Below are 26,657 nucleotides of genomic sequence, written 5' to 3'. Positions count from 1 at the left end.
TTTTTTATTTGTCTTTTTTTCTACTTATCTGTGAAACATTATTTGTAAACCGTATAAAGAAAACCTGTGGATAACACTGGGTACTTGTAAATATGTGGTCAAATGCATACACAAATATGAAGGAATTACAAATAAAAAATAAAAAGTACACAATTACAATTTCTACAAACGTTAAATTTCTGCAAACAATTTTCTTAACTACAACCTCACAAATCTGACCATTAGGAATTCAAACCCTCTCTTAGTCCTACAAATATTAAAGAAGTTCGCACGAGTCGCCTGATACACAGATAAAACTGCATTTACGCACTGATCCGGTTATGAGGACAAAAGCACTTTTGACTCATTTCACGCTTCAAACAGCCTCAGATTTGTGCACAAGTGGTGCGTTTAAATGCTGGTGAAAAGCTGGGTCATATGATTTTTACTCGCAGTCTAGTGTTTTCATCCTCTGAACGTTTGTCACTGTGCTTGTGTCGAAGTGGCGAAGACGTTATTTCGTTGGAAAAGGGAATATTTACGTACTTCTTTATCCACCTTATTCCGAGCCCCCATGAAGCTTTGTGTGATTTGTGGGCGCGACTTCCGCCGCAAACCGGAACCGCCGTTTGTTTACATGTTAGCAACTCGCTAACCGGCTTTCGTCAGAGCTTTTAGGCTGTAAAACATGTGGGAACTCCAGCTATCACAGCTTAAATGTGGCAATATTGTTTTACCGCTACCTACAGCTAATGCGGGGAGGGATGGCGACTTGAAGAAATGGCCGCAAATAACCCGCACTAGCATGTTTAGCTACTTCACTGACTCAGTTGCTTCGGATGCAGATGCGGGTTTTCTTCCGTTGGCTTTTTGTCCACACAGTGAAATGATCACATATGAAGCATTTTGGTTTCTCTGTTCAAGTTTAGAATTTTTAGCCAAATTCTTTTTGTTTCCTTATCTGTCAGTAGGCGATGAAAACTTGCTGCAGCCACAAACTAAACTTGGTCTGATTAGAGTACAACCAGGAGCAGCACAACAGTTACCCCCCAAAAACCTTCCAGGAATAAGGTGGATAATTCTCCAAAATTGTTTATAGACGTATTGTGCATTTTTGAGCGGTACAGATTAGATTAAAATCGATCGTTAATCTCTTTGTTAAATAAATAAAAAATATTACTTATTTAACCCTCTATGTAGGGCAAGTCTAGAGTATTCACTCCCCTGGTTGGAAAATCCACATACTGGTTGAAGGGAGGGAGAACAGTCTTCATGTTGGCCTGGTTAAAATCCCCCAGCAAAGACGGATAGATATATCTATTTATATATAGTAATGGTAATATTAATAATAATTATTATTATTAACATCCATCCATTATAAATCACACTAAATCTTTTTGGACTGTGGGAGGAAGCCGGAGCGCCCGGAGAGAACCCACATATGGACATGGAGAACCAGAAAACCCCATGCAGACAGAACCAGGCTGGGATTCAAACCCAGGACTTTCTTACTGCAAGGCAGCAGTGTTACCCACTGAGCTACTGTGCAGCCCTGATGTTTTATTCACACCAAAGGAGAATTTAGAAACTAATTAACCAAACAGTGATGACTTTAGATTGTGGCAGGAAGCCGGAGCGCCCGGAGAGAAACCTGCAAACAGGATGTTAACTTTTGATAGTTTATTCGCAAAATTCAATGTTTCTTCCTCCTAGTGTCCCTTATATGACAGTAGGCTGACAGGAAGGAGAGGGGGGGAAGACATGCGGCAAATGTCGTCGGGTCCGGGAGTCGAACCCGCGACGACCGCGTCGAGGACTCGAGGCCTCCAAATACGGGTCGCACTAACCCCTAAGCCACCACGGCACGCCCCCGGTCCCAACTGGTTTCCTCTTCTTCTGAGGTCGAGCTATCCCAAAAGTAGTAGGTTTTCTTTGGGGGAATCAGTAACATCCTGTTATAAATTTCATGCTCTTCTGGGGTCAAAGTGCACCGTCTGGGGTAGCTTTTCATTTGGGAACTAGGTACTTGTGGTTCCAACAGTCTTTCTTCATCTTTTGACTTTGAGGGGTATCTTGTGCCCTCGTTCAGGGCAGTTTTCTGTTTGTGGACTGTCTTACCTCCTGGAGCTCCACTGCTGCTCCTGCGTGTTGAACCTGACGCGCCGTCTGGGGAACATTTAAGGTCAGAGACCCCGGAGGATGTGCCATTTGTCGATGTCTTCGCTGAACACTCCGGACATAAAATTGTTGAAATCGAAGGCTCAGCTTTGAGATTCGCCGCAGAAGAAACTTCCCCAGCCGGGTCAGCTTGATCTCTGGGAACTGATGGAAGCCCGTCCCAAAACAAGTCTCCCTCAACATCCTGGGAGCTTGAGAATCGATTCAGATTCGCCGCAGAACAAACTTCCCCAGCCGGATCAGTTTTATCTCTGGGAACTGATGGAATCCCGTCCCAAAACAAATCACTCTCAACCTCCTGGGAGGCACTTTCATCTGAATCATTTCCAGGAAAGAAATGGTCGAATACTTTCCTCATTCCTGTCGTCACCAGATATCCTAGTCCAAAACCAAGTGGGAACATTAAAGGGTATGGCATTTTAGAAACACAAAAATCCTCTCTAGACACAAAACCTGAATCTCACTGAAACGTTTGGATTCTAACTGATGTGTTGAGATTCAAGCAGTTAAAGCCTCAGAACTTCTTTGATCTGTTGTGATGTTCATGATGTCGTCTGTGACCTCATCAGTGAGGTCACTGTGGTTCTGGGGAGGGTCCTGCTTCTGATCGTTGCTATGGGAACGAACAGATAAGTTCTGCCTGACTCAAACTGAAATTATGACCAAATATTTAATAAGTAATTTTTTTCCCATTTATTTAACATGAATTGATTAACAATAGATTTCTACCCTGGTTTTCTGTACCTGCTGCCATATGAATTGTCTTTATCCATTATTAATTTGGTTCTGGGAGGAAATTGTTCAGATTTTATAAACATTTGCAAAACAAAATTTTCTCTAATCTTTGTTAACTCTCTGATAATGATCAAATTTTATATATTGTTGTTGCGCAACATCTCCCCCCTCTTCAGTCTCTCTCTCCTCTCTCACTCTCTACTTCCTCTTCTGAGAGGGGAGATGTGCTACCAGCTCTCCGTCTGTCGGGTTAATTGAGTTTCCTAAATCTGCTGGGTTTTATCCTGTCCAGAACTGACGTAAACTCTGTTTAAGCTGGCATCGAGAAAAGATTCGCCTGGTTCCTGACGAACTACATCCAGGTGTCCCAACCTTCTTCCCCCTGTGAATTAGCCAGACTGAGCAGCCTGCAGCCAACTAGTTTCACAGAGCTCACCTGTTAACGGTCGCTCTTCTCTTTATGACAACTTGCACTTGGTACAGAACCAGGTTGGTTTTATTGACTTGGCGAGTCCCAAGGATGTTGTTTTACATATGGGCTACCAGCAACCTATAAAACATTTTCCACTTTTTCCTCTCCAGAATCAAACATCACAGCTATTTTACAACCATCAAAGAACCTTAAGGTGACTCATTAACTGAATGTCCACAACATCTTTTAGATTTTCTTTATGCTAAGTATTTTATTAGTAAGGCAGTTTTGCAAGGGTCAGTGCAGCTTAATTCAGTAGCAGAAATAATCAAATAAGTAAAATCAATCATCTAGTTTATCTTTCCCTAATGCTGACACTGAGAACTAAAAAAGGGAACCTTTGAGAAAGACGGACGGAGCATGGCTTTTCAAACCCCAGACCTGGCCTGATGATGAAGAAGGTGTTGCAGCAGGAGGAAGATGTTGATCGATGAAGGCCGGGATCTCTGTAGGTCTGATGAGCTTCTTCTCCGCATGGATGGTGAGGTCACACAGGACTTGGGTGCTTGTCTTTGCCTTTGTCTTCATCTTTGTCTTTGGGGTCTGAACCCAGCTGATGAGAGAAGTGCCATTTGAAGCCAGATGTTGCGGGGCTAACGGGTTGGTCCCCATGCACAGGACAGTCTTCGGCCCTGTGGCCCCGCCTCTTCTTCAGCTGCAGAGTTCTTTGTCCGTCTCGATCTTGGCTCGAAGCTGCCTGGAGGATCCAACCAAAGGTTCCTCTTTTGCACCAACCTTTTATAGGGTTTATCCACCATTTTGGTGCGTTTGCATTGGCTAGCACTGTTGCTGTGCTTGTTTCATTGGTTGTCTGCTCAGACAGATGATCTCATATCCATCACTGTTTTACAGTGATGGATATGATACAAATTAAAAAATGATACAAATTAAAAAATGTTCTCTAAAGGATGTTTTCTTAAAGATCATTGAGGTTGTTTGTCATGTCATGATGTCTCTGTTGAGTTTGTTTATTAGCACATCAGTAAATATCTGCACATTTTGACAAGATGAATATTTCTGCTGCTGTGTCAGAAAAATCTGCTGATCTAAGTCAATTGGAAATATTTTTTTCAAGTTTCAGGATCAATAAACAAATCTTTTTGATTAAAACAATTTATACACTTAATGGCTCTGATATCATCTATAAATTAGTAACACCTTCTGATGACTTCCAAATCTCCAATGCTCCATGAAAACAAAATCATTTCCTTCTGTCTAAATAATGTGTAACGTGACGAACAGTAAAAGGTGAAAAGATGTTTACTGGTGTCTGAATCTGGATAAAAGTTGTTGGCTTTGTTCATTTTGAGCAAATTAAACAAGCTAGCCAAAACTGACTGTCACTGTAGTTATTTTGGCTGCATTCAGACAGCAGCTATGAACTAAACAAAGTCATATGTCCACACAACTTCCCCACTCAACTAACTGGATACACCTGTTCAATTGGCCAACCACATGGCAGCAACCCAGTTCATTTAGGTCTCTATCTGTGGAGAATACAACCTGCTGAAGTACAAACTGAATATCAGACCAGACAAAAACCAGACATTTAGTTACCAGATGGATTGTTTTGATCTAGTGAGATCTCTCTGGTTAAAGGACAAAATATCTGGCGAGCTGAGGTTCAGTGGATGAAGATACCTCTGATTAATGTCAGAGGTAACAAAGGCAATAATAGCTGAAATGACCATTTTCACAACACCTTATAACTGAGAAATCCCATCTCTGAATGAATAAGATGTTGAACCTAAAAGCAGATGAGCTACAGTAGCAGAAAACCAAATCAGGTGCATTTTCTTGACATCCTTTGGATCTTTTAGATAAAGTAAGTTTTATTTAAACTCCACAGCAACTTGGTTGTTGTTTCTGATCATATGTGCATTCTTCTTCTGAGGGTTACTTTCAGCAAATCGCCTTTATGCCTTGCCACATACTCCTGGTGTTGCTGGTGTCGTGGAAGAACTCCTGTATTTTCCGACTGTGGGTTCGCTTTGCTAACCTGATAGCACGGTTCAAGTTGGCTCTCGCTGTCCTCAGTGCCTCCTTGTCGCCAGACTTGAAGGCTGAGTTCCGTGCTTTTAGCATTTCCAGTACCTCCTTAGTCATCCAGGGTTTTTGGTTGGCCCGGGTGATAATGTTCTTAGTGGTGCTGACGTCCTCTGTGCACTTGTTGATGTAGGCTGACACAGTCATGGCGTACTCATCGATGTTGATCTGGTCATTGTAAGTGGCTGCTGTCTTGAACATCTCCCAGTCAGAGCACTCAAAACAGTCCTGAAGTGCCTCCATGGCCCCCTCAGTCCACATTCTCACCTGCTTCACTGTAGGTTTTGTTCTGATCAGCAGGGGCTTGTAAGCAGGAATTAGCATAACAGATAGGTGGTCTGAAGAGCCAAGGTGAAGGGGGCGTGGGGGGCTGCTCTGAATGCTTCTTTGATGTTGGTGTAGGTCAGGGGTCGGCAACCTTTTCTATTCAAAGAGCCATTTGGGACCGCCTCCCAATAAAAAGAAAGCATTTGGAGCCACAACCCATTTTGACGTCATATATATAAAACCTATATGCTATGTACAAAAATCGATGTTGCGTTTATGAAATCAATGAACTGCTGCAGAGAACACAAAATTTTATTTCTGCATGTAACAAAATGCATTTTACACTTTGTTGATGCTCAATTTCAAACAAAACACCCTCTGTCTATTTGGGTCTTTGTATTTAAGAAATAAAAATCGAAACTTACCCAACCCGCACTGAAGGAAACATAGAAACAGAATGCAGTCACCTGTCCTCTTATTCAGGAGATAAAAATCTAAACTTATCCAAATATTATCCACCGGCACTGAACGAACCAAGCAAACCAAAAAATGCGCAGTCTACTTCTGTGTCCCGTAGTACGGAGCCCCCTAGAGGACATGGGGATTTTTTTTCTTTTGCGTTCCCTCGCAATACTGTACTGGTCAGTTATGCAGCTAATTGAATACTGTAAGCCTTTCTTACGGTGGGCGCCGTACTTTCTGTTTTAATATAAGGTTATGTGAGGTTTTTCCATGAATGTGTGACGGTACCTATGCTTTCCCGATTGGCAACTTGAATTTTAAGATAACTAATTTAATAATACTGTAAAGTTACCTTTAAGGCACACAGGCCCGCTACATATGAGGCACGAGACAATTCCACTCAATCCAATCAGTTCATTTATTTCAATTTTCTAGTCAGAAATATATTAATCTAAAATCACTCACACATTAAAATGACATTTACGGCTCAACTCGAAGCTGGCAGGGACCTACAAAGAAAACACAGCAAACCAAACAAAAGAAAATCGTGCACCAAACCAAAGAAAATACCACACGGAAAGTCCACCACCAACACCCCGAGCTGGCCGTTCCTATCAAAAAAGAAGAGACATTCAAATTACGTACATTTCTTGGTTATACAGTTCAGTCCTCACAAATCAAGCAATAGCAGTCCAAGTTAGGAGTCCGTCCTGAGACAAACCGCCGCGCCACCGCAAACGCCAGCCAGAGTGGCACCAGAGGGATCAGGACGAGCTGGTCATAAACCAGCCTGAATCAGCCACACTGGACGAGAGTCAAAAGCCAGCTTACGCCGACCAGGACAGCGGGTAGGAAGCCGACAACCAGGGCGACGGGTAGGCCGCCGTCAGCCAACGACGAATAGCCAGGTCGCAGGCGGACGGACCGTCAACCAGGGACAACAGAGTACGGGCAAGCAGCCGGCCAAGGACAAACAGCAGCGTCTATCAAACATACATGTCAAAAATAGAATCTGGAAGCATACGCAAAATGAGCTTTCGCTTACCACTGAGCTTGATGCGTTATGCCTCTGGCAGGGAGAAGAAGCAGTCAGCTGGTACAAGTCACCTAGATGTTACAAGTAAAGCTGAGCTAAACTTACAGATATTAAAGGTGTGAGAAGCTTCTTACCAGAAGAAGGCTTGAACAGCAATTAATGTCTTAAGCGCGTCAGTCGTATAGCGCCAGTAAACAGTGAAGTCTGAACCGGAAGGAGAACGTGTTGTCTACCAGGTGAGGGAGGGCCCTTTATATGCAGGCAGCGCTACAACCAATTAAAGTCAGGCACTTGTGTGGTGCGTTCAGGGCCCACAGGGCATACTGCCACATTCCACCCCCCCAAACTGCATCGTCGTCCCGACGATGATCCAACTTAACACCAAGGTCGAAATACCGCAGACATGGTACTGGATGAAGGCGTTTCTCTTACGGCTGGCCTTGGAAGATGATGGAGATTATAATGCTGGCCAGCAGTTGATCGTACAGATTTACGCACCGACACCCTGCTGGGACCAGACTCTGCAGCTGGTACAACTGGTAATGAGGTAGGTTGATTTGTGGCCACGCTAGGAGCCACAGCAGATCCTGAAGGCCTAGGAACCGCATCAGAAGCCACAGCAGCAGGTGGTGCAGATGTTACCTGCTCTTCAGGACATGGCCTCAAGAACAAATCACAGCTCACCATCTGAAATGGAATAATGTTCAGGAGATGCAACTTCAACAGAAACTGGAATAGGTGCATCAGCACCCATTAAAACCTTCAGCAAGGAGCGATGTACCCTTCTTACCCTGGTCTGGTCATGAACTGGTGCCACCGAATACACTACCCCGCCCTCTCTTGGGACTTGAACAACTATGTGTTTCACTGAACTCCACAAATCCTGAGTTTTCTGACGACCTTTACGCCCCAGATTTCGGATCAACACAAGCTGGCCCTCCTTAAGAGGAGCTTCTCTGATGTTTTTATCATGATTAGCTTTTCTGCGTCCTGCAGAAGTCCTCAGTTTTTCTCTAGCACCCTCAAATGCTATTTGCAGGCGGGTCTGATGTTCTTTGACCCACTCATGAACAGTTCCAGCAACTGGATTTTGAACTCTTCCCAACAAGAAATCAACTGGAAGATGTGGTTCTTGACCAAATATTAGGAAAAATGGTGACTCACCAGTTGATTGATGAGGAGTGGTGTTATATGCATAAAGCAACTGGGGCAAACAAACAGTCCAGTTTCGTTTCCGGGACGTGGGCAAAGTTCTCAACAGGTTGTGAAGCGTCCTGTTAAAACGTTCACATTGACCGTTACCAGCTGGATGGTAAGGCGTGGTACGAGATTTAATGATACCGTATAGACTGCAAAGCTGTTGGATCAAATTGCTTTCAAAGTTGCGGCCCTGATCTGAATGGATGCGTGCTGGTACTCCAAATTTTGCAAACCATTCCGTGACCAGGACCTGCGCTACAGTGGAAGCGCGCTGATCCCTGGTTGGGACAGCCAAGGTATACTTGGAAAAAACATCGGTCATTACCAGTACATTCTCTAGCCCAGATGGAGTTGGCTCTAACAAAGTAAAATCCATTGCCAGAATTTCATTTGGTTTCGATGCAAGCAAATGGCCCAAGAAACCACGAGCAGGTGGCTGGCTATCTTTGGCAACCTGGCACCGCTCGCAGATTTTACACCAGTCTGCTACCTCTTGTGACATACCTGGCCAATAACAGCGAGACCGTAGCAACGCTAAAGTCCGATCCACTCCCTGGTGTCCATGTTCCTGATGGACCTGAGTCAGTACGTCCTTTATCAGGGCCTTTGGCAGGAGAAGTTGGTACACTGCCCCACCACCATCGGAACGAAACACCTGCCGATATATTAGGCCATCCAACTCAGTCAGGCGATCCCCTGGCTGAGCAATGCAAGAGCAGATTGTGAAAGCCCTTGCCGCTCAGTACGGTTTGGCCGCTCTTTTCTCTGCCAGAAGGAAAGAACCTCTTGAAGAACTAGATCAGCCTGCTGGAGAACACGGAGATCACCAGGGTCAAAAGAGGGAAAGACAGTTACAGAGGACTGGAAGATCTGTATTTGCTCACTTTTCACAGCTTGCTGTAGTGGCTGAGGCACAAGAGTACCTGAACCCAAAGAAGTCACTTCCGGGGGAGCCGGCCAAGGCCGGCGAGACAAAGCATCAGCATTTTGATTGGACTTAGCAGGCCTGTATTTTAACTCAAAGTTAAAGGAAGCAAGCTGGGCTGCCCAGCGCTGCTCTACTGCTCCAAGCTTGGCCGAGTCCAAATGGCTCAGAGGATTGTTGTCTGTATAGACAATACACCTGTGGCCCAAAAGGTAATCTCTAAATTTTTCTGTCATTGCCCATTTCAGGCCCAACTGCTCCAATTTCATTGAGCTGTAATTTGACATATTTCGCTCGCTAGGTCTTAACCCGCGGCTAGCAAAAGCAATGGGTCTTATCTTACCATCTTGCTCTTGTGACAAAACTGCTCCCAACCCACTGTGACTTGCGTCCACCTCTAAAATGAAAGGGAGGGAAAAATCTGCATAAGCAAGGACTGGAGTAGAAGTGAGCTTGGCTTTAAAATGGCTGGGTTTTCGATTTCTCCCCAGAATGGCTGAACAGGGCCAAAAGGCCCTGAGTCCACCCTGACGACTCTGATGGCTCAAATTAGCTTTCTTCTTCAATTGTAAATGTGGCCGTTGACCGTCAGGCCAGAATGTAGGAATGTGAATAGTCCATGTTCGAAGCATACATGAAGTGTTTTTGGAGAGATGTGACCTTTTGCAGCTGATCCATGATGTTGTGCTGCATTATCCAGGTCATTTTGCCAAATGTACATAGAGTTTGCAAAACATACAATCTGTTTCAAAAAATATGCAAAGGTTTTTCTAAAAGAAATTAGTAATGTTTCTCTTTGAAATAAAGCTAAGAGGGTATAACATGACAGTTTAGAAATAAACTAACCAAATTAATTGTGTTGATCCACCTCAAAAAAACATGAAAAAAGTGTAAGCAAAAGAGATCTGGGTCTCAGGAGGTTATAATGATTTCATTGTGCTTTGGTGCACCAGTAATGGCTTTATTTACAGAACAATACGCCTGATGAAACCAGATTATAGAATGCAGGCTAAAGTTCTTCAGGTCAGGTCAGACGACCCATCTCTGGGCTACAAAAGGTAGAAATGTAAAACGACCCTTATCTGGTCATTACCGGGGTTTTTGACCTCCCCCCTGAATACAGAAACTGAGATTGGCATCCCTTCTTCAAGTGTGAATGTGGCCATTGACCGTCGGGCCAGAAGGTGGGAGTGGAAAATCATGCAAAACGTGTAAGCAAAAGAGATCTGGGAGACTTTGCACATGCAAATTTGCATGCAGCCTTTTGTGCTGTGGAGTATAAATAGGGGACTGCTTCACTGTAGTCCACAAAAACCAAAATGCAGAAGAGGATCTCCGCTCAGCAGGCATTGGAACTGATTCAGAGCAGTGCTAGCCCTTGGGAGTCAGATGGAGAAGACATCGACCTTCAACTGGATTCGGACTCTGAGCTGTCTTCAGGTTAGATTTCTCAACCTACCTAATATATTTTCCTGACTATTTCTTATTTAGAACAAAACAAAAAGTTAATTTGAAATTTTTTATCTTGCAGATGAGGAGACTCTCCCTCCACCTCCACCACAAAAGAGAGCTCGTTTGAGGAGTGAGCCGTCGGAGACAGCGAAAGATGGCACAGTGTGGCGTGAACAACAAGTGGGGACACATCTCGATTTCACCCCTATAGAACCGTACGCCACAGATGGAGAGCCAAGCGCTAAGGCCAGAAGAAGTATCCAGAGTCGCCTTCACAGCTTCCTCTGCTTTATCACCATGGACATGCTTCGTAGCATTCAAGAATGGACTATTCAACATGCACGTCACACGGAGCAGCAGGATTGGTTCATGGGTCTCCCGGAACTTATGGCATTTATTTCCGTCGTCATCTTGCGGGGGGTGTCCAAGGTACCATCAGTAGGTGACAGCTGGTCAGCAAACCTGGGAAACCCAAGGATCATGGCAACTATGACCCGATGCCGCTTCCAAAACATCATGCGACACCTACGCTTTGATGACATGCGTACACGCAGAGAGCGAGCGGAGACTGATAAGTTTGCTGCAATTTCCGATGTTTGGAGAGCGTTTGTCACCAACTGCATCGCATCCTTCAACCCTGGTCGACACATCACTATTGATGAACAGCTTTATCCATCAAAGACTCGCTGCTGTTTCCTGCAATACATTGCAACAAAACCGGACAAGTTTGGCATCAAGTTTTGGGTGGCTTGCGACTTGAAAGCTAAGTACATCTGCAATGTCTTCCCATATCTAGGCAAGGACCCCAGTCGTCCCAGCGGGGAGAGACTGTCCGAGACTGTAGTGATGAGGCTGATGGAACCGTTCATGGACAAGGGCAGAACTGTAACCACGGACAATTTCTTTACATCACTGTCACTTGCACAACGACTGCTTAGCCGGAAAACCACTATCCTCGGCACAGTCAACAAGAGACACCGGGAAATTCCTCAATCCGCTAAACGGAAGGATCGCACTGAATTCACCACTCAGGTGTTTTCAACCACTGGTGCCACGCTGACGGTGTATGTGCCCAAAAGGAAGAAGGCCGTTTACATTCTCAGCAGCATGCACAGCGTTGTTGAGACTGAGGATACCACCAAAAGGAAGCCAAACACGGTCACGGACTACAACAAAACAAAGTGTGGTGTGGATGTCATGGACCAAATGGTGCGGGAGTACAGCGTGCGTGCAGGAACACGGAGATGGCCAGTTGCGGTGTTCTACAACCTGATTGACATGGCAGCACTGAATGCACATGTGCTTTATCAGGCATGCACTGGGGTGAAGGAGAGACAGGTAGACTTCCTTGTTGAACTTGCTAAAGAGTTGGGTAACTCATGTGAGTGAGAAGAAGGCACACAAGGAGAAACTGCTTCGGGAACAACCTTCCACACCCAGCCCAGGCAAAAGGGCGAAGTGCCAGGTCAACCAGCGATGCAAAACCAATAATGCGACTGTGAGATGCGCTGCCTGCTACAAGTACACATGTGGCAAATGCACCAGGGTCATACCCTGGCTGTGCCAGGTATGTTCCGACAGTGCAGACGGACTGTGAGTGCTGAAATTCCAGTCACACAAGGACATGCCACTCAGCCCCCCACTGTGCCTAGTGTAAATATGTGTGGAATTGTTTTATTTCTTGTATTTTTTGTGTCGTTTTTAATGACAAAAATAAAAAGCATTTCAACAAATAACAGTTGTTCTTTTGTATTTCTCTCAGGTCATTTTGCCAAATGTACATAGAGTTTGCAAAACATACAATCTGTTTCAAGAAATATGCAAAGGTTTTTCTAAAAGAAATTAGTAATGTTTTTCTTTGAAATAAAGCTAAGAGGGTATAAAATGACAGTTTAGAAATAAACTAACCAAATTAATTGTGTTGATCCACCTCAAAAAAATCATGCAAAAAGTGTAAGCAAAAGAAATCTGGGAGACTTTGCACATGCAAATTTGCATGCAGCCTTTTGTGCTGTGGAGGATAAATAGGTGACTGCTTCACATATTTAGTTCACAAGAACTAGGTACCTTGCACATGTACATAGCTAAATAACTTCTATTTTACTGTCAGTCCTGCACTTTATATTTTATATTTAGATTTATATTCATATTTTATACTGTATTTTATTTTACTCACAACATTGGAACCTCAAACATTATCCTGAGCCGTATGCAACGAAATTTCGTTCTGTATACACCCTGTGCATTGAAAATGACAACAAAGTCAGTCTAAGTCGAAGTCGAAGTCTAAGGAACAATTGTGCAACTGTGAGATGCGTTGAGGCCATTACCAGGGTACTTCTAAGGTAATGGCCCTAAGTAATGGCCCTATTTACTGAACAAAAGGGCTTCAGTGCAACGGGCTTCAGGCCAGTTGGACTATCTCTAGCCTGAATAGGTATATGTCCAAATGGCCTAACTCCAGCCATTCTAGTGTTAAGAGCCTCAAAACTCTGTTGGCACTCCTCAGTCCAGGCTCCAACAATACTCCGAGTAGCCTTCCTTTTAGGCCCTAGTTACTAGTTAGCTCTGCTGCTCTACGATGCAAGGGGGCAGCCATCTTAGCAAAACCTTCTACAAACCTACGGTAGTAGCTAGCGAATCCCAAAAAGGAACGCGACTCAGTGGCTGTGGTGGGCACAGGCCAATTTGCTACCACCTTGATTTTAGCAGGGTCAGTGGCTACTCCCTGGTCAGAAATTACATGGCCCAGGTAGTGCACCTCCTTCTGGAAGAAGTGGCATTTGCTCAGTTTGGCTTTAAGGCCCTCCTTCTGCAGCCGTCCCAACACCACATCCAGCCTCTCAAGATGTTGCTGTATAGAGGATGAAAACACAACAATGTAATCTAAATACAGTAAAAGGGATTGGCATTGCTGGTCACCAAAAATGCGCTGCATTAAGCGTTGGAACGTGCTCGGGGCATTGCATAGGCCGAAAGGCATGCGATTCCACTCAAAAAGCCCGAAAGGTGTACAAAAAGCGGTTTTATGGCGATCACTTGCTGTGACAGGAACCTGATTATAACCACTAGCCAAGTCCATAGTGGAAAACCACTGGGCCCCTGTCAAAGCATCAAGGGACTCCTCAATGCGAGGGAGTGGAAAAGCATCCTTCCGTGTCTTGATGTTAAGTTGACGATAATCAACACAAAGCCTAATGCTGCCATCCTTTTTGCGCACAAGCACAATTGGTGATGCATAGGGGCTGGAACTTTCCCTAATGACCTTTGCTGCCAAAAGCTGATTTATGTGGTCCTTCACAAGTTCATACTCTGATGGAGGAATTCGACGGTACCGCTGCCGAACGGGAGCGTCATCAAGAAGGGGAATGTCATGACTGATCAGGTTGGTGCAACCCAAGTCCTGATCATTAGTGGCAAACACGGAAGTGTATTTACCCAAAAGTGCTCTCACCCGACCCTGTTCCTCCGCAGGCAAAGATGATAAATCAATTGCCTCGATCCCATCTGCGGCAGGAGCAGCAGCTGTTTGGGAAGACACATTTACAAATAATGGGACTTCAGTTACGCCCGCTGGAAGACTCACCACACTAACACTATTTAAAGTTCCCACAGTGGTACGAGGGTAAAGCAACACATCAGTGTGGCCCACATTTACCACTGGAACATAAGCAGTGCCCCGGACAACCTGAACTAGCGCAGGGGATGCTAACAAACCAGCTGGTAAGCCAGATTCCGATGATTCAAACAAGACAGTAGTGCCTGAGTATTTCTCACAGCAGGTGGTAGGCACAATCTTCATTACACCTCCTGGAATGCGGCAGGCCCTCCCACCACGCACCCTAACCTTAATAGGCTGCTTAGGAGTCTGCTGCATTTCAGCTGCATGACATTTCTGTAAAGCATTAACCAAGGGTTTGGGAGATGCCACAACCGGAGTCGTATTAAACAAAGCATGACCATGCTGTCCAAATAGCTCTTGGTAACACTTATTTATGACGTTCATCCCCAACACACCAGGAACAGAAGCTGACCCACTATCTGGAGGGTTTCTCACCGCCAACACCCCACAGTGGGGCACCAACTTGCCACACAGTTCAATAGATACTTCCAAATAGCCGATGTAAGGAATAGGGAGACCATTGGCTGCTTTTAGCTGTAGCCAGTGGCAAGCTCTCAAACGCTCTTCGCCCCAGGGCTCAAAGAATTCAATAAAAAAGCTCTCTGTAATAGTGGACACCATTGAACCAGTGTCAACCAGGCACGGTACCTTTACCCCAGCCATGTCCACTTCAATGTGTGGGCAAGAAGCAATTAATTTAGGTGCATCTGCTGAATACAAACCATTAGTTGAGCCTATGAATGCCCCACCCGAGCTGTGGCTCTGCAACGTGGTGGGCGCTAGTTTTCCGGAAGCTGGCTTCCCTGACGTGACCCTGAGAGAGATTGCTGACGGAAGGCAACGCGGGGCCCCCCACACTCCCTAGCAATATGTCCGGGCTGTTGGCACCGTCGACATATAATAGGACCGCGACGTGGAGAGCGGCTACGCCCTTGTGCAGTTTGAAGGAGGGAAATGCTTTGAGTAAGCTGATTAAGTTGCTCCTGTTGCTGTTTTAAAAGCTCTTTTAACTCATTAACCTCTCTCTGAGTGGGGCCAACAATAGATGGTGCCCCACCACGCACAGCAAACTGGACGCTAAAGGCAGAGAATTACTCCTGCCTCGCATACTAGCTGGCAACCCCTCTAATTCCCACCTCATTGCCTCACCTCTGACATCAAGCAGTGTTGATGTATGTTCAGACGAACATACTGTTTCAGCGCACGACTGAGCGCACCATCAAGGACATATTCTATGAACTGGTCACGCAGGAGAACTTCAGTATTAGGCATATCCCTAGGAGCCTGTGCTTTTACTTTCTCCATGAGGCTCATCAAAGCAAGGGAGAACTCTTGCAATGTTTCCCCTTCTAATTGCTTTCTGGAGAAAAAGGCCTCCTGTAATGCAACATGTGACTCATTACATCCATAGAGTTCCTCGAGGATAGAAATAATTTTAGCTGGATCCCCTCGTTCCTGACTAGAGCGATATTTGATTTCATCCCTAGCCTCTCCTTCTAAATGGTCGTAAAAAAAGAAGGCCTGATCTGCTGCTGACAAATTTCGTGCCCGCATACACGCCTGTACCTCCTCAACCCACTCGCTCACACTAATCCCCATCCGTCCCCTAAACATAGGACACTTACGATCACGTGGGACAAGCACTAACCTGTCTGTTACTTGGGCAGCAGAGGGTGCAGAAGCTGAAGATGGCCCAGCCCTGGAGCTAGATGTGGAAGGCGAACGCTCTGCACGCAGCTTCTCATTGTCAGCCTTTAATTGAGCAATCAGGGTCTTCAATTCCAGTAGTTCTTCCTCCATTACTACAAATAACCAGCTCAAGAAAATAAATTAACCGCTGCTGTTTGTCCTTAGAACCAAAAAAAATAAATAAAAATTACTGCTTGACCATTAAATAGCACAAAATACAATGAAGTAATGGAAAAGTCTCAGCCTCAAGATTGTAAAAAAAAAGAATCCTGCTCACAACCCCAAAATGTGACGGTACCTATGCTTTCCCGATTGGCAACTTGAATTTTAAGATCACTAATTTAATAATACTGTAAAGTTACCTTTAAGGCACACAGGCCCGCTACATATGAGGCACGAGACAATTCCACTCAATCCAATCAGTTCATTTATTTCAATTTCCTAGTCAGAAATATATTAATCTAAAATCACTCACACATTAAAATGACACTTACGGCTCAACTCGAAGCTGGCAGGGACCTACAAAGAAAACACAGCAAACCAAACAAAAGAAAATCGTGCACCAAACCAAAGAAAATACCACACGGAAAGTCCACCACCAACACCCCGAGCTGGCCGTTCCTATCAAAAAAGAAGAGACATTCAAATTACGTACATTTCTTGGTTATACAGTTCAGTCCTCACAAATCAAGCAATAGCAGTCCAAGTTAGGAGTCCGTCCTGAGACAAACCGCCGCGCCACCGCAAACGCCAGCCAGAGTGGCACCAGAGGGATCAGGACGAGCTGGTCATAAACCAGCCTGAATCAGCCACACTGGACGAGAGTCAAAAGCCAGCTTACGCCGACCAGGACAGCGGGTATGAAGCCGACAACCAGGGCGACGGGTAGGCCGCCGTCAGCCGACGACGAATAGCCAGGTCGCAGGCGGACGGACCGTCAACCAGGGACAACAGAGTACGGGCAAGCAGCCGGCCAAGGACAAACAGTAGCGTCTATCAAACATACATGTCAAAAATAGAATCTGGAAGCATACGTAAAATGAGCTTTCGCTTACCACTGAGCTTGATGCGTTAGGCCTCTGGCAGGGAGAAGAAGCAGTCAGCTGGTACAAGTCACCTAGATGTTACAAGTAAAGCTGAGCTAAACTTACAGATATTAAAGGTGTGAGAAGCTTCTTACCAGAAGAAGGCTTGAACAGCAATTAATGTCTTAAGCGCGTCAGTCGTATAGCGCCAGTAAACAGTGAAGTCTGAACCGGAAGGAGAACGTGTTGTCTACCAGGTGAGGGAGGGCCCTTTATATGCAGGCAGCGCTACAACCAATTAAAGTCAGGCACTAGTGTGGTGCGTTCAGGGCCCACAGGGCATACTGCCACAAATGTTAGAATCTTTTTGTGAAATATCTGAAGTTTTATATCTTTCTTTAGGATAGAAAGGCGCCACAAACCTACAATATAAACAGAAACCTTCCGTAAGTACGAAAGAAATAAAAACACATTATAATTTGGAGTATTTCTGAGTTATTATCGCAGGTAATAAATCATCTGACAGTTTTGATTGTGTCTCTGTTGTGTTCTAGTCTGAATGGTTTAAAGAGCTGCTTTCAGTGCCGCTCCATCTCAGCCTTAACAGACATAAACATGCAGTAAAAAATAAATCAATTTTCAATCAGTGTTTTGCACCAAACAGTTTTTACTATTAACAAGTTTTTATTATTGTAGCCCAGTGATAAACTGAGGTTATGGTAGTTACTATTTGTTAAGGTTACTTTTACATAGTTCAAAATAAGATACAAGTATATTAAAAGTAAATTACTGTTTACTCAAACATACATTGGTGAACAACTAAGTGTTTAGTATTCTTCTTTCTGAAAGAAATACATTGGTATTGTCCTTCACCTTAATAGTTGAATAATATAAAGGTCACTATTGAGTAATTATCTTATTTGATGATTAAAACTATTGTTTGTTAGTGAGCTATTGTGTAAATATTGTAACTGAAAGAAGCAGTGTGACGTAAGCTGCACTGCGCATTCTCTGATCTCACCATTTTCATTGGCAGTGGGGACAGTTTGTCCGGTGCGGGATGGGGATTGGTGGAGAGGAGGAGGAGGCGGGAGCAATGGAGAGAGTGGTAAGGGTGGAGAACGGAGGCGGACGAGGAGAAAAAAAAAAGACAATAACAAAAGAGGAATAAATAAGAAAGAGAAGAGAGACGAAAAGGAGAGACAAAGGGACAACAGGACGTGAGAGCACGGAAGTCGGGAGAAGTTGAAGGAGTTCAGTTGACGCTGGAGGGACGAGCCAAGAGGGGACCGGAGCAAGTGGTCGCGACGGACTTCGGGCTAAGCTAAGTGGGCTAACGCTTTAGCGCCACGGTCCTGCGGCAGCCGTTGAGCCGCTGCGAAGTTGAGAGGAGGGAGGCATCTCAGCGTTTCCTATGTTTTCCCCGAATTGCACCGCTCTCAAATTGTTTCTTTCATTCGTCCTCCCTCTGGGATTTCAACGTCTACTCCTCGTTGGTCACAGGCCTGCACCGTTGGGTTTTCTCGGGGTTTTTTTTCCCATTTCTCCACCACCATTTGAAGGTCGTGAGTAGAACTGACTGTTCAGGACGATATATTAGCTTGGACATTGCTTGTGAACATTAAGTGTTTAGTGGGCCTGCCTTATGTGCTGCCTTATGTGAAAAGTATATGTTGTTTTCCATTTTTTGTTTGTTTTGTTTTCCTAAAACTTAAAAGTATTCACAGCTTACAGTTCAATGGTGATTAACAGTGAGGGTTCCCTGTCACCGTAGTTAATAAAGTGAAGCTGAGTAATTTTGCCTGAATTTCTATTTCTCTGGGTCATATTTGTTACAAACCAGGTCAGTGGTATTACCTACATAATGGGGTACCTCATTAATGTCGAACCCAAGCACCCACCATTTTAGTTTTTCTCATAGAGTGGTTTAAGGTGCTACATAAAGTGGTGGCCCGTACGGGGAAATGTAAAAATAAATAAATAAATAAACTAAAATAAAATATTTCTAGTCTGACCCAGAGAAACAAAAAAAAAAAAAAAAACTAGTTTAAACTTGCTCAGTTTGCTTAACCTAACCTAACTAAGCACTAATCCTATAGAGAACTATAGTAAAGGTCATGGGGATGGCTCAGTTGAGGCACTGGTGTAAGGGCGAAGGTATTGACCCAGAGTATGCCATATTGGTTAAGAATGTCCCAGAAGAGGTAGAGGTGAATGCCATTGAAGAAACTCTGCAGTCAATCAAAGCACTTGGTCGGGTTAAAGTGAGAGGCAGGATGTATGATCCGCAGACTCAACGTTTAACTGTGCTGTGTGAGTGTAGGCAGAAAGTCAATGCAAAAGCCTGTCCACTGGATGTCTTGCCAGAGGGCTCAGATGAGCCATGGAGAATCTTTGGACCTTCTGAAGAGGAAAATGAACCACAGAACTCTGGAAGTGGATGTAACCCATTTGTTGACTCGGGTCAAGATTCCCCATTTAGAACATCCACCCCTGAAGCCATTATAAGAGCAGTTGGTGAAGTCCTTCAAATGACAAATCCTCGTTCAAGCAGTGAGGGAAGCCCTTACCGACGTCTACGCACTTTCTCTGGAGTGCAACCCACTCCTCCAGGGGAGGAGACATTGGAGAACTGGATTGAACAAGCCAGGCTTATGATAGAAGAGTCTGATCGACCTGAGAGAGAAATGAAAATGAGAGTTATGGAAAGTGTGAAGGGTCCAGCTCTGGAAATATTGCAGGCCGTTCGATTCAACAACCATGATGCAACCGCTATGGAGTACCTCGAAATATTGGAGAGCACGTTTGGCACGCCTGAAACTGGAGAAGACCTGTACTTCACATTCAGACAGCTATGTCAGCAACCGAATGAGAAGCTCTCTGAATTTCTGAGGCGCATGGAGCGAGTTCTCAATAAAGTTGTTAAAAAGGGTGGCCTGCAGTCAGCTACCGCCAACCAAGCACGTATTGATCAGCTCATTAAAGGTGGCACTCGATCAGATCTAATGATGTTAAATCTTCGACTGAGAGAACGCCGGCAAAATCCCCCTCCATTTCTACAGTTGTTGAATGAAATACGGCATGAAGAGGAACACGAAGCTTCCCGTCGTAGATTACAACCTCCCAAAGCTGTGTATGCTAAAAGTACCATTGCAGTGCCAGACAAAGAGGTGATGGATCTGAAAGCCGAAATACAAGGGCTCCGCACGCAAGTGAGTGAATTAACTATCTCATCATTCACGCCAAGCACTGCTGCTGCCACTTCTGAGCTAACAGTCAACCCACCGAAAGTGACAGTAGAAGATAAAAGCATGCAAGCTTTGAGAGAAGAAGTTAGAGAGCTCCGAGAGCAAGTTTCTGTTCTGTCTCTTCGACCCAGTTACCGCTCCACTACAATGTCACATCACGATGAAGTCAAGTCAAATTCAGTATCCCAAAGACCTTTCACACCAAGGGACTCGAGTGATTTTTTCTGCTACTGGTGTGGGGAGGATGGGCATTTTGCAACTAAATGCACAGCCCCAGAGAACTACCCTAAAGTAATACAAAAGTTGATACAGGTGCAAAGAAAACAAAGAACAAACCAGAAACAAAACAGCAACACAAGAACAAAACCTACCAATGTGGATGTAAAGAGAAGCGCTATCATGGTAGAGACCAGTGGCTTACCAGAGGGACTAATTGGACCTCCTTCCCTTGCCGAAGTGAAAATCAATGGCAAGATTTGCACTGCTCTGATGGACAGTGGGTCCCAAATAACCATCATCTTTGACAGCTTTTACTCAGAACACTTGTCACATGTCCCACTCCACCCGGTTACTGGTCTATCCATATGGGGCCTCAGTGAATCAAAGAGTGGTTACCCATACAAAGGATACATCCACATTGATCTGGAGCTCCCTAGGCAGTCCAAGTCTGAAAAAATCAAGTCAGTTCCGGTTCTGGCTTTAGTGTGTCCTGACCCACGTTGTTCTGAGACCGTACCAGTCTTGGTCGGCACAAATGTCAAAGGGATTCAGCCTATCAACTTGAACCCAGAAGTGAAAGGCTCAGAGCAAGTCCACTCAGCCAGAGTCCAAGTGCAGGAACAAAGTTCTTTACCTGCCCATAAACCACAGCTTGCAAAAGATATTAAAGACTTACCTGTGGCTGATGTAAAGTGGACAGGGCCAGGCCCACTAATCATTCCTGTTGGCACAGAACACATTGCCATTTGTAAAGTCAAAGAGAATAAAACAGTAGGAGACAGCATACTAATAACTGAACGTGCTGCCTCACCTGCTCTTCCACCAAGTGTATTGGTCCAGCCCACGGTACTGTTCTCTAAGATGCTAGATAAGAACAGCTTTCTGGTGCTGCTGAGAAATGAGTCATTAAAGCAAACAGCTATTCCATTGGGCACCATTATTGCTCACCTGTATGTAGTTGACATGGTGATGGATGCCCCAGGAAGGAAGGTCAATGCTGTTCCACCCATTGACCCTTCTTTGTTCTATTTTGGAGATATCTCAATCAGCAGAGAATGGAAAGAACGACTACAGCACCAGCTGTCCCAGCATTCCAATGTGTTTTCCACTGATGAATGGGATGTAGGTTTGGCCAAGGGTGTGGAACATCATATCCGTCTGACTGACAGTACACCCTTCCGGGAGCGTTCCCGCCGCATAGCTCCTGCCGATTTAGATGACCTCAGGCGCCATCTTCAAGGGCTGCTTGCAGCAGGCATCATAAAGGAATCAAGAAGCCCCTACGCTTCACCCATTGTCCTTGCCCGGAAAAAGAATGGTCAACTGCGGATGTGTGTCGACTATAGAACCTTGAATCGCAGAACCACCCCAGATCAGTACACTGTGCCCCGGATCAACGATGCCTTAGACTGTCTGACGGGCAGTAAGTGGTTTTCTGTCTTAGACCTCCGCAGCGGCTACTATCAGATCCCTATGGCTGAAGAGGACAAGGAAAAGACAGCCTTTATATGTCCTCTGGGGTTCTATCAGTTTGAACGGATGCCGCAGGGGATAACAGGGGCTCCTGCGACATTCCAAAGGCTGATGGAGAAAGCGGTAGGAGATATGCATCTGCTGGAGGTCATAGTGTACCTGGACGATTTGATTGTGTTTGGCAGAACCCTTGAAGAGCATGAAGAGAGGCTGCTTAAGGTCATAGCACGCCTTGAGGAGGCTGGACTAAAGCTGTCCCTTGACAAGTGTCAGTTTTGTTGTTCACAAGTTACCTATGTTGGCCATATTGTCTCTGAGCATGGCATTGCTACTGACCCCAAAAAGGTGGAAGCTGTAACCCGGTGGGAGCAGCCAACCGATCTCTCCTCTCTGCAGTCGTTCCTTGGATTTTGTGGCTACTATCGGCGATTCATAAAGAACTATTCCATCATCGTCCGACCTCTTACGGAACTATGCAAAGGCTATCCCCCCACCCAAAAGAGAAGTAAATCTAGTCAGGGGACATGCAAAACCTACTACAAGGTTAATGAGCCTTTTGGCAGTCGATGGGATCAATCGTGCAGTGAGGCCTTTCACCAGATCATTCACTGCCTCACAAATGCACCGGTACTGGCGTTTGCCGACCCAACCAAACCCTATACCCTCCACATAGACGCCAGTTTGCATGGCCTGGGTGCAGTTCTGAATCAGGAATACCCTGAAGGAATGAGGCCTGTGGCTTTTGCTAGCCGGAAGCTGAGTGCATCTGAAAAAAACTATCCGGTGCACCAGCTTGAGTTTTTGGCTCTAAAGTGGGCTGTAGTTGACAAATTCCATGACTATTTGTATGGAGCTCAGTTTAAAGTGCAAACGGATAACAATCCGTTGACATATATTCTTACAACAGCCAGGCTCAATGCCACTGGTCATCGATGGCTTTCTGCCCTTTCAACATACAATTTCACATTGCAGTATAGGTTAGGGGCTCACAACATCGACGCTGATGCGCTATCACAAAACCCCTTACCAGCAGAAGATAAAGACTGGAAAACTATGCTGCCTGAAAGTGTCAAAACACTGTGTAAGCAGGTCAACTCACAGAAAGTTTGCGATGAGACAATCACAATAGCAGAGTCTCTAGGGATCTCCCCTGATGGCATACCTGTCTGCTACGCTTATCCAGTTCACCTCGATCTGGGTTGCTTGATGCGACTTAGCCACAACGACATCGTCCAAGCACAGGATGCAGACCCAGCAATCGCTCCCATCAAGCGGTCACTTTGCCAGGGTATACCATTCTCACCAGGGGATAAAACTATGGCTAATTTGCTAAACAGGGAGGCGAGTAGACTGGTCATCAAAGATGGTTTGCTCTACAGAAAAGTTAAGAGACCCTCCGAAATGGAAATTTATCAGATAGTGCTCCCTAAAGAACATGTCTCCATGGTGTTAAAATCACTCCATGATGAGTCTGGGCACCTGGGAGTGGAGAAAACTGTCGGACTCATCCGTGACAGGTTCTATTGGCCCAAGATGGGAGCTGAGGTTGAGCAATATGTAAGAAACTGTGGAAGATGCGTCACTCGTAAAGCACTTCCACAGCGAGCTGCTCCCTTAAAACAGATAACTAGTCAAGGCCCTCTTGACCTTGTGTGCATTGATTTTTTGTCACTTGAGTCGGACTCACAGGGGTTTTCCAACATCCTAGTAGTGACAGATCATTTTACACGATATGCCCAAGCTTTCCCAGCTAAGGACCAAACAGCTGCCACGGTGGCAAAGATCCTTTGTGAGCGTTACTTTGTCCATTATGGACTCCCAGTAAGAATACATTCGGACCAAGGGAGGGATTTTGAAAGCAGGCTGATCCGAGATCTCTTGAAGATGCTTGGGATTCGTAAGTCAAGAACGTCTCCCTATCATCCGCAAGGAGACCCACAGCCCGAAAGATTCAACCGTACACTTCTGTCAATGCTTGGAACCCTTGATCCAAAGCAAAAGAACAAGTGGAGTCAAAAGATAAGTCAGTTGGTTCACGCCTACAACTGCACTCAAAATGAGGCAACAGGGTACTCGCCCTACTTGTTAATGTTTGGACGAGAGGCCCGGCTACCTATAGACATATGTTTCAGTGTGTCGGATGAAAGTCAAAAGTCTGTCTCCTATCATCAGTATGTCACCAAACTGAAGAAAGATCTCGAGAGAGCTTATGACTTGGCGACAGAGACAGCTGACAAGAATCATAAACGGAACAAAGCAGCCCACGATAAGCGTGTGAAAGAACAAGTTCTGGAAAAAGGGGACAGAGTTCTACTGAAAAACTTTGGTGTTGCAGGAAACCAAAAGCTGAAAGCCAAATGGAGACCCATACCCTATTTTATTGTGGATAAATTGCCCAATCTCCCCGTTTACAAGATTAAACCTGAACGAGGTGGGGGTGCAGAGAAGACGGTTCATCGGAATCACTTGTTGCCTATTGGATACCTTGTGAGACTTCCATTGGATGACAGTGGCACAGAACCACCAGAAAGATGCAGACCAAGAGCGCAACAAAAGGTGGGTGGACGCCTGAAGTCTTCCAACAATGAAGAGGAAATGTACCCAGAATCAGAGTACGAGGAGGTATTCTTACCCAAGCCACAGGGTGTCGATTTGGATGGACTACTGACTCATCCAGAGTTGTCCAACAGAATATCTGGGCTCACTATCAGTGAAAGTGATAAAACAAGATCAGTCCAGGATTTGGGAGAACTGGAGGCAGTCTCTAGTACCTATTCAGACATTACTGCTATTCCTGATCCAACCCTTGATCCAGTGGAGGAAACAGACCTCTATCCACCACAGATCCCTGCTAAAAGATCACAGAGAGTTGCCCGACCTGTAGTTCGGTTGAGCTACGATGAACTCGGAAAGCCTTCTGACCAGCCGGTGACAGTCTTCAGCCATGGAGTGTTGGTGGGAAGTGGAATCTACCAAGTCCCTAGAAGCCAGTTTTGCCATACCTTCTGGTGCCACCCCATGGCCATGTGTGAAACATGTTCTAGGCCGAGTTCTTATCAAAACTGTCCTCTGTTAGTTGTCTCTCGTTAATTTTGATGGGGACATCAAAACCTTCTAGAAGGGGGAAGATGTAGCCCAGTGATAAACTGAGGTTATGGTAGTTACTATTTGTTAAGGTTAATTTTACATAGTTCAAAATAAGATACAAGTATATTAAAAGTAAATTACTGTTTACTCAAACATACATTGGTGAACAACTAAGTGTTTAGTATTCTTCTTTCTGAAAGAAATACATTGGTATTTTCCTTCACCTTAATAGTTGAATAATATAAAGGTCACTATTGAGTAATTATCTTATTTGATGATTAAAACTATTGTTTGTTAGTGAGCTATTGTGTAAATATTGTAACTGAAAGAAGCAGTGTGACGTAAGCTGCACTGCGCATTCTCTGATCTCACCATTTTCATTGGCAGTGGGGACAGTTTGTCCGGTGCGGGATGGGGATTGGTGGAGAGGAGGAGGAGGCGGGAGCAATGGAGAGAGTGGTAAGGGTGGAGAACGGAGGCGGACGAGGAGAAAAAAAAAAGACAATAACAAAAGAGGAATAAATAAGAAAGAGAAGAGAGGCGAAAAGGAGAGACAAAGGGACAACAGGACGTGAGAGCACGGAAGTCGGGAGAAGTTGAAGGAGTTCAGTTGACGCTGGAGGGACGAGCCAAGAGGGGACCGGAGCAAGTGGTCGCGACGGACTTCGGGCTAAGCTAAGTGGGCTAACGCTTTAGCGCCACGGTCCTGCGGCAGCCGTTGAGCCGCTGTGAAGTTGAGAGGAGGGAGGCATCTCAGCGTTTCCTATGTTTTCCCCGAATTGCACCGCTCTCAAATTGTTTCTTTCATTCGTCCTCCCTCTGGGATTTCAACGTCTACTCCTCGTTGGTCACAGGCCTGCACCGTTGGGTTTTCTTGGGTTTTTCCCATTTCTCCACCACCATTTGAAGGTCGTGAGTAGAACTGACTGTTCAGGACGATATATTAGCTTGGACATTGCTTGTGAACATTAAGTGTTTAGTGGGCCTGCCTTATGTGCTGCCTTATGTGAAAAGTATATGTTGTTTTCCATTTTTTGTTTGTTTTGTTTTCCTAAAACTTAAAAGTATTCACAGCTTACAGTTCAATGGTGATTAACAGTGAGGGTTCCCTGTCACCGTAGTTAATAAAGTGAAGCTGAGTAATTTTGCCTGAATTTCTATTTCTCTGGGTCATATTTGTTACAAACCAGGTCAGTGGTATTACCTACATAATGGGGTACCTCATTAATGTCGAACCCAAGCACCCACCATTTTAGTTTTTCTCATAGAGTGGTTTAAGGTGCTACATTATTAAAAACACGACAAACTAATGATGGTAAAGGGATTAACTCTGGGTTAACTCGGGGAATCTCATCTGTCCGTGTATCAATCAACTCCAAACCTTTTCTTTGTTCTGTCACAATTATCGATTTATTCCATTTTGATGATCAGGCTCCAAACTTTGCAAGGACTGACCGCCCCGCTCACCGCTTCCTAAAACACACAAAGCCAGTATCCTTCCCATTCATACCTGGTGACGTCACGTCGACACACCTAAGTGTC

General features: G+C 45.0%; 2 protein-coding genes across 2 annotated transcripts; both read left to right on the top strand.

Annotated features, from left to right (window-relative positions):
• Positions 1 to 10,075: 10,075 nt before the first annotated feature.
• On the top strand, positions 10,076 to 12,488 carry LOC114139283 (uncharacterized). The gene is made up of 2 exons (XM_028009110.1): positions 10,076 to 10,740; positions 10,832 to 12,488. Exons 1-2 carry the CDS (start codon positions 10,620 to 10,622, stop codon positions 12,139 to 12,141), a joined length of 1,431 nt encoding a protein of 476 aa, XP_027864911.1. The 5' UTR covers positions 10,076 to 10,619; the 3' UTR covers positions 12,142 to 12,488.
• A 5,704-nt stretch (positions 12,489 to 18,192) lies between these two features.
• LOC114139657 (uncharacterized) lies at positions 18,193 to 25,578 on the top strand. Its single transcript, XM_028009697.1, has 2 exons — positions 18,193 to 25,054; positions 25,503 to 25,578. Exons 1-2 carry the CDS (start codon positions 19,206 to 19,208, stop codon positions 25,576 to 25,578), a joined length of 5,925 nt encoding a protein of 1,974 aa, XP_027865498.1. The 5' UTR covers positions 18,193 to 19,205.
• Positions 25,579 to 26,657: the final 1,079 nt, after the last annotated feature.

Source organism: Xiphophorus couchianus, chromosome 23 (genome assembly GCF_001444195.1).
Source record: "Xiphophorus couchianus chromosome 23, X_couchianus-1.0, whole genome shotgun sequence".
Lineage (NCBI taxonomy): Eukaryota > Metazoa > Chordata > Actinopteri > Cyprinodontiformes > Poeciliidae > Xiphophorus > Xiphophorus couchianus.
The sequence above is the reverse complement of the archived record's forward strand: the minus strand, read 5'-3'. Positions and strand labels throughout refer to the sequence as shown.

What these genes read in the sequence shown, in the direction of transcription:
- LOC114139283 (XM_028009110.1), top strand. Translation starts at nt 10,620, where the DNA reads ATGCAGAAGAGGATCTCCGCTCAGCAGGCATTGGAACTGATTCAGAGC. An exon ending in GGACTCTGAGCTGTCTTCAG is followed by an intron (nt 10,741 to 10,831) that starts GTTAGATTTCTC and finishes TTTATCTTGCAG; the next exon opens with ATGAGGAGACTCTCCCTCCA.
- LOC114139657 (XM_028009697.1), top strand. Translation starts at nt 19,206, where the DNA reads ATGGGGATGGCTCAGTTGAGGCACTGGTGTAAGGGCGAAGGTATTGAC. An exon ending in TGGTGCCACCCCATGGCCAT is followed by an intron (nt 25,055 to 25,502) that starts GTGTGAAACATG and finishes TTTCATTGGCAG; the next exon opens with TGGGGACAGTTTGTCCGGTG.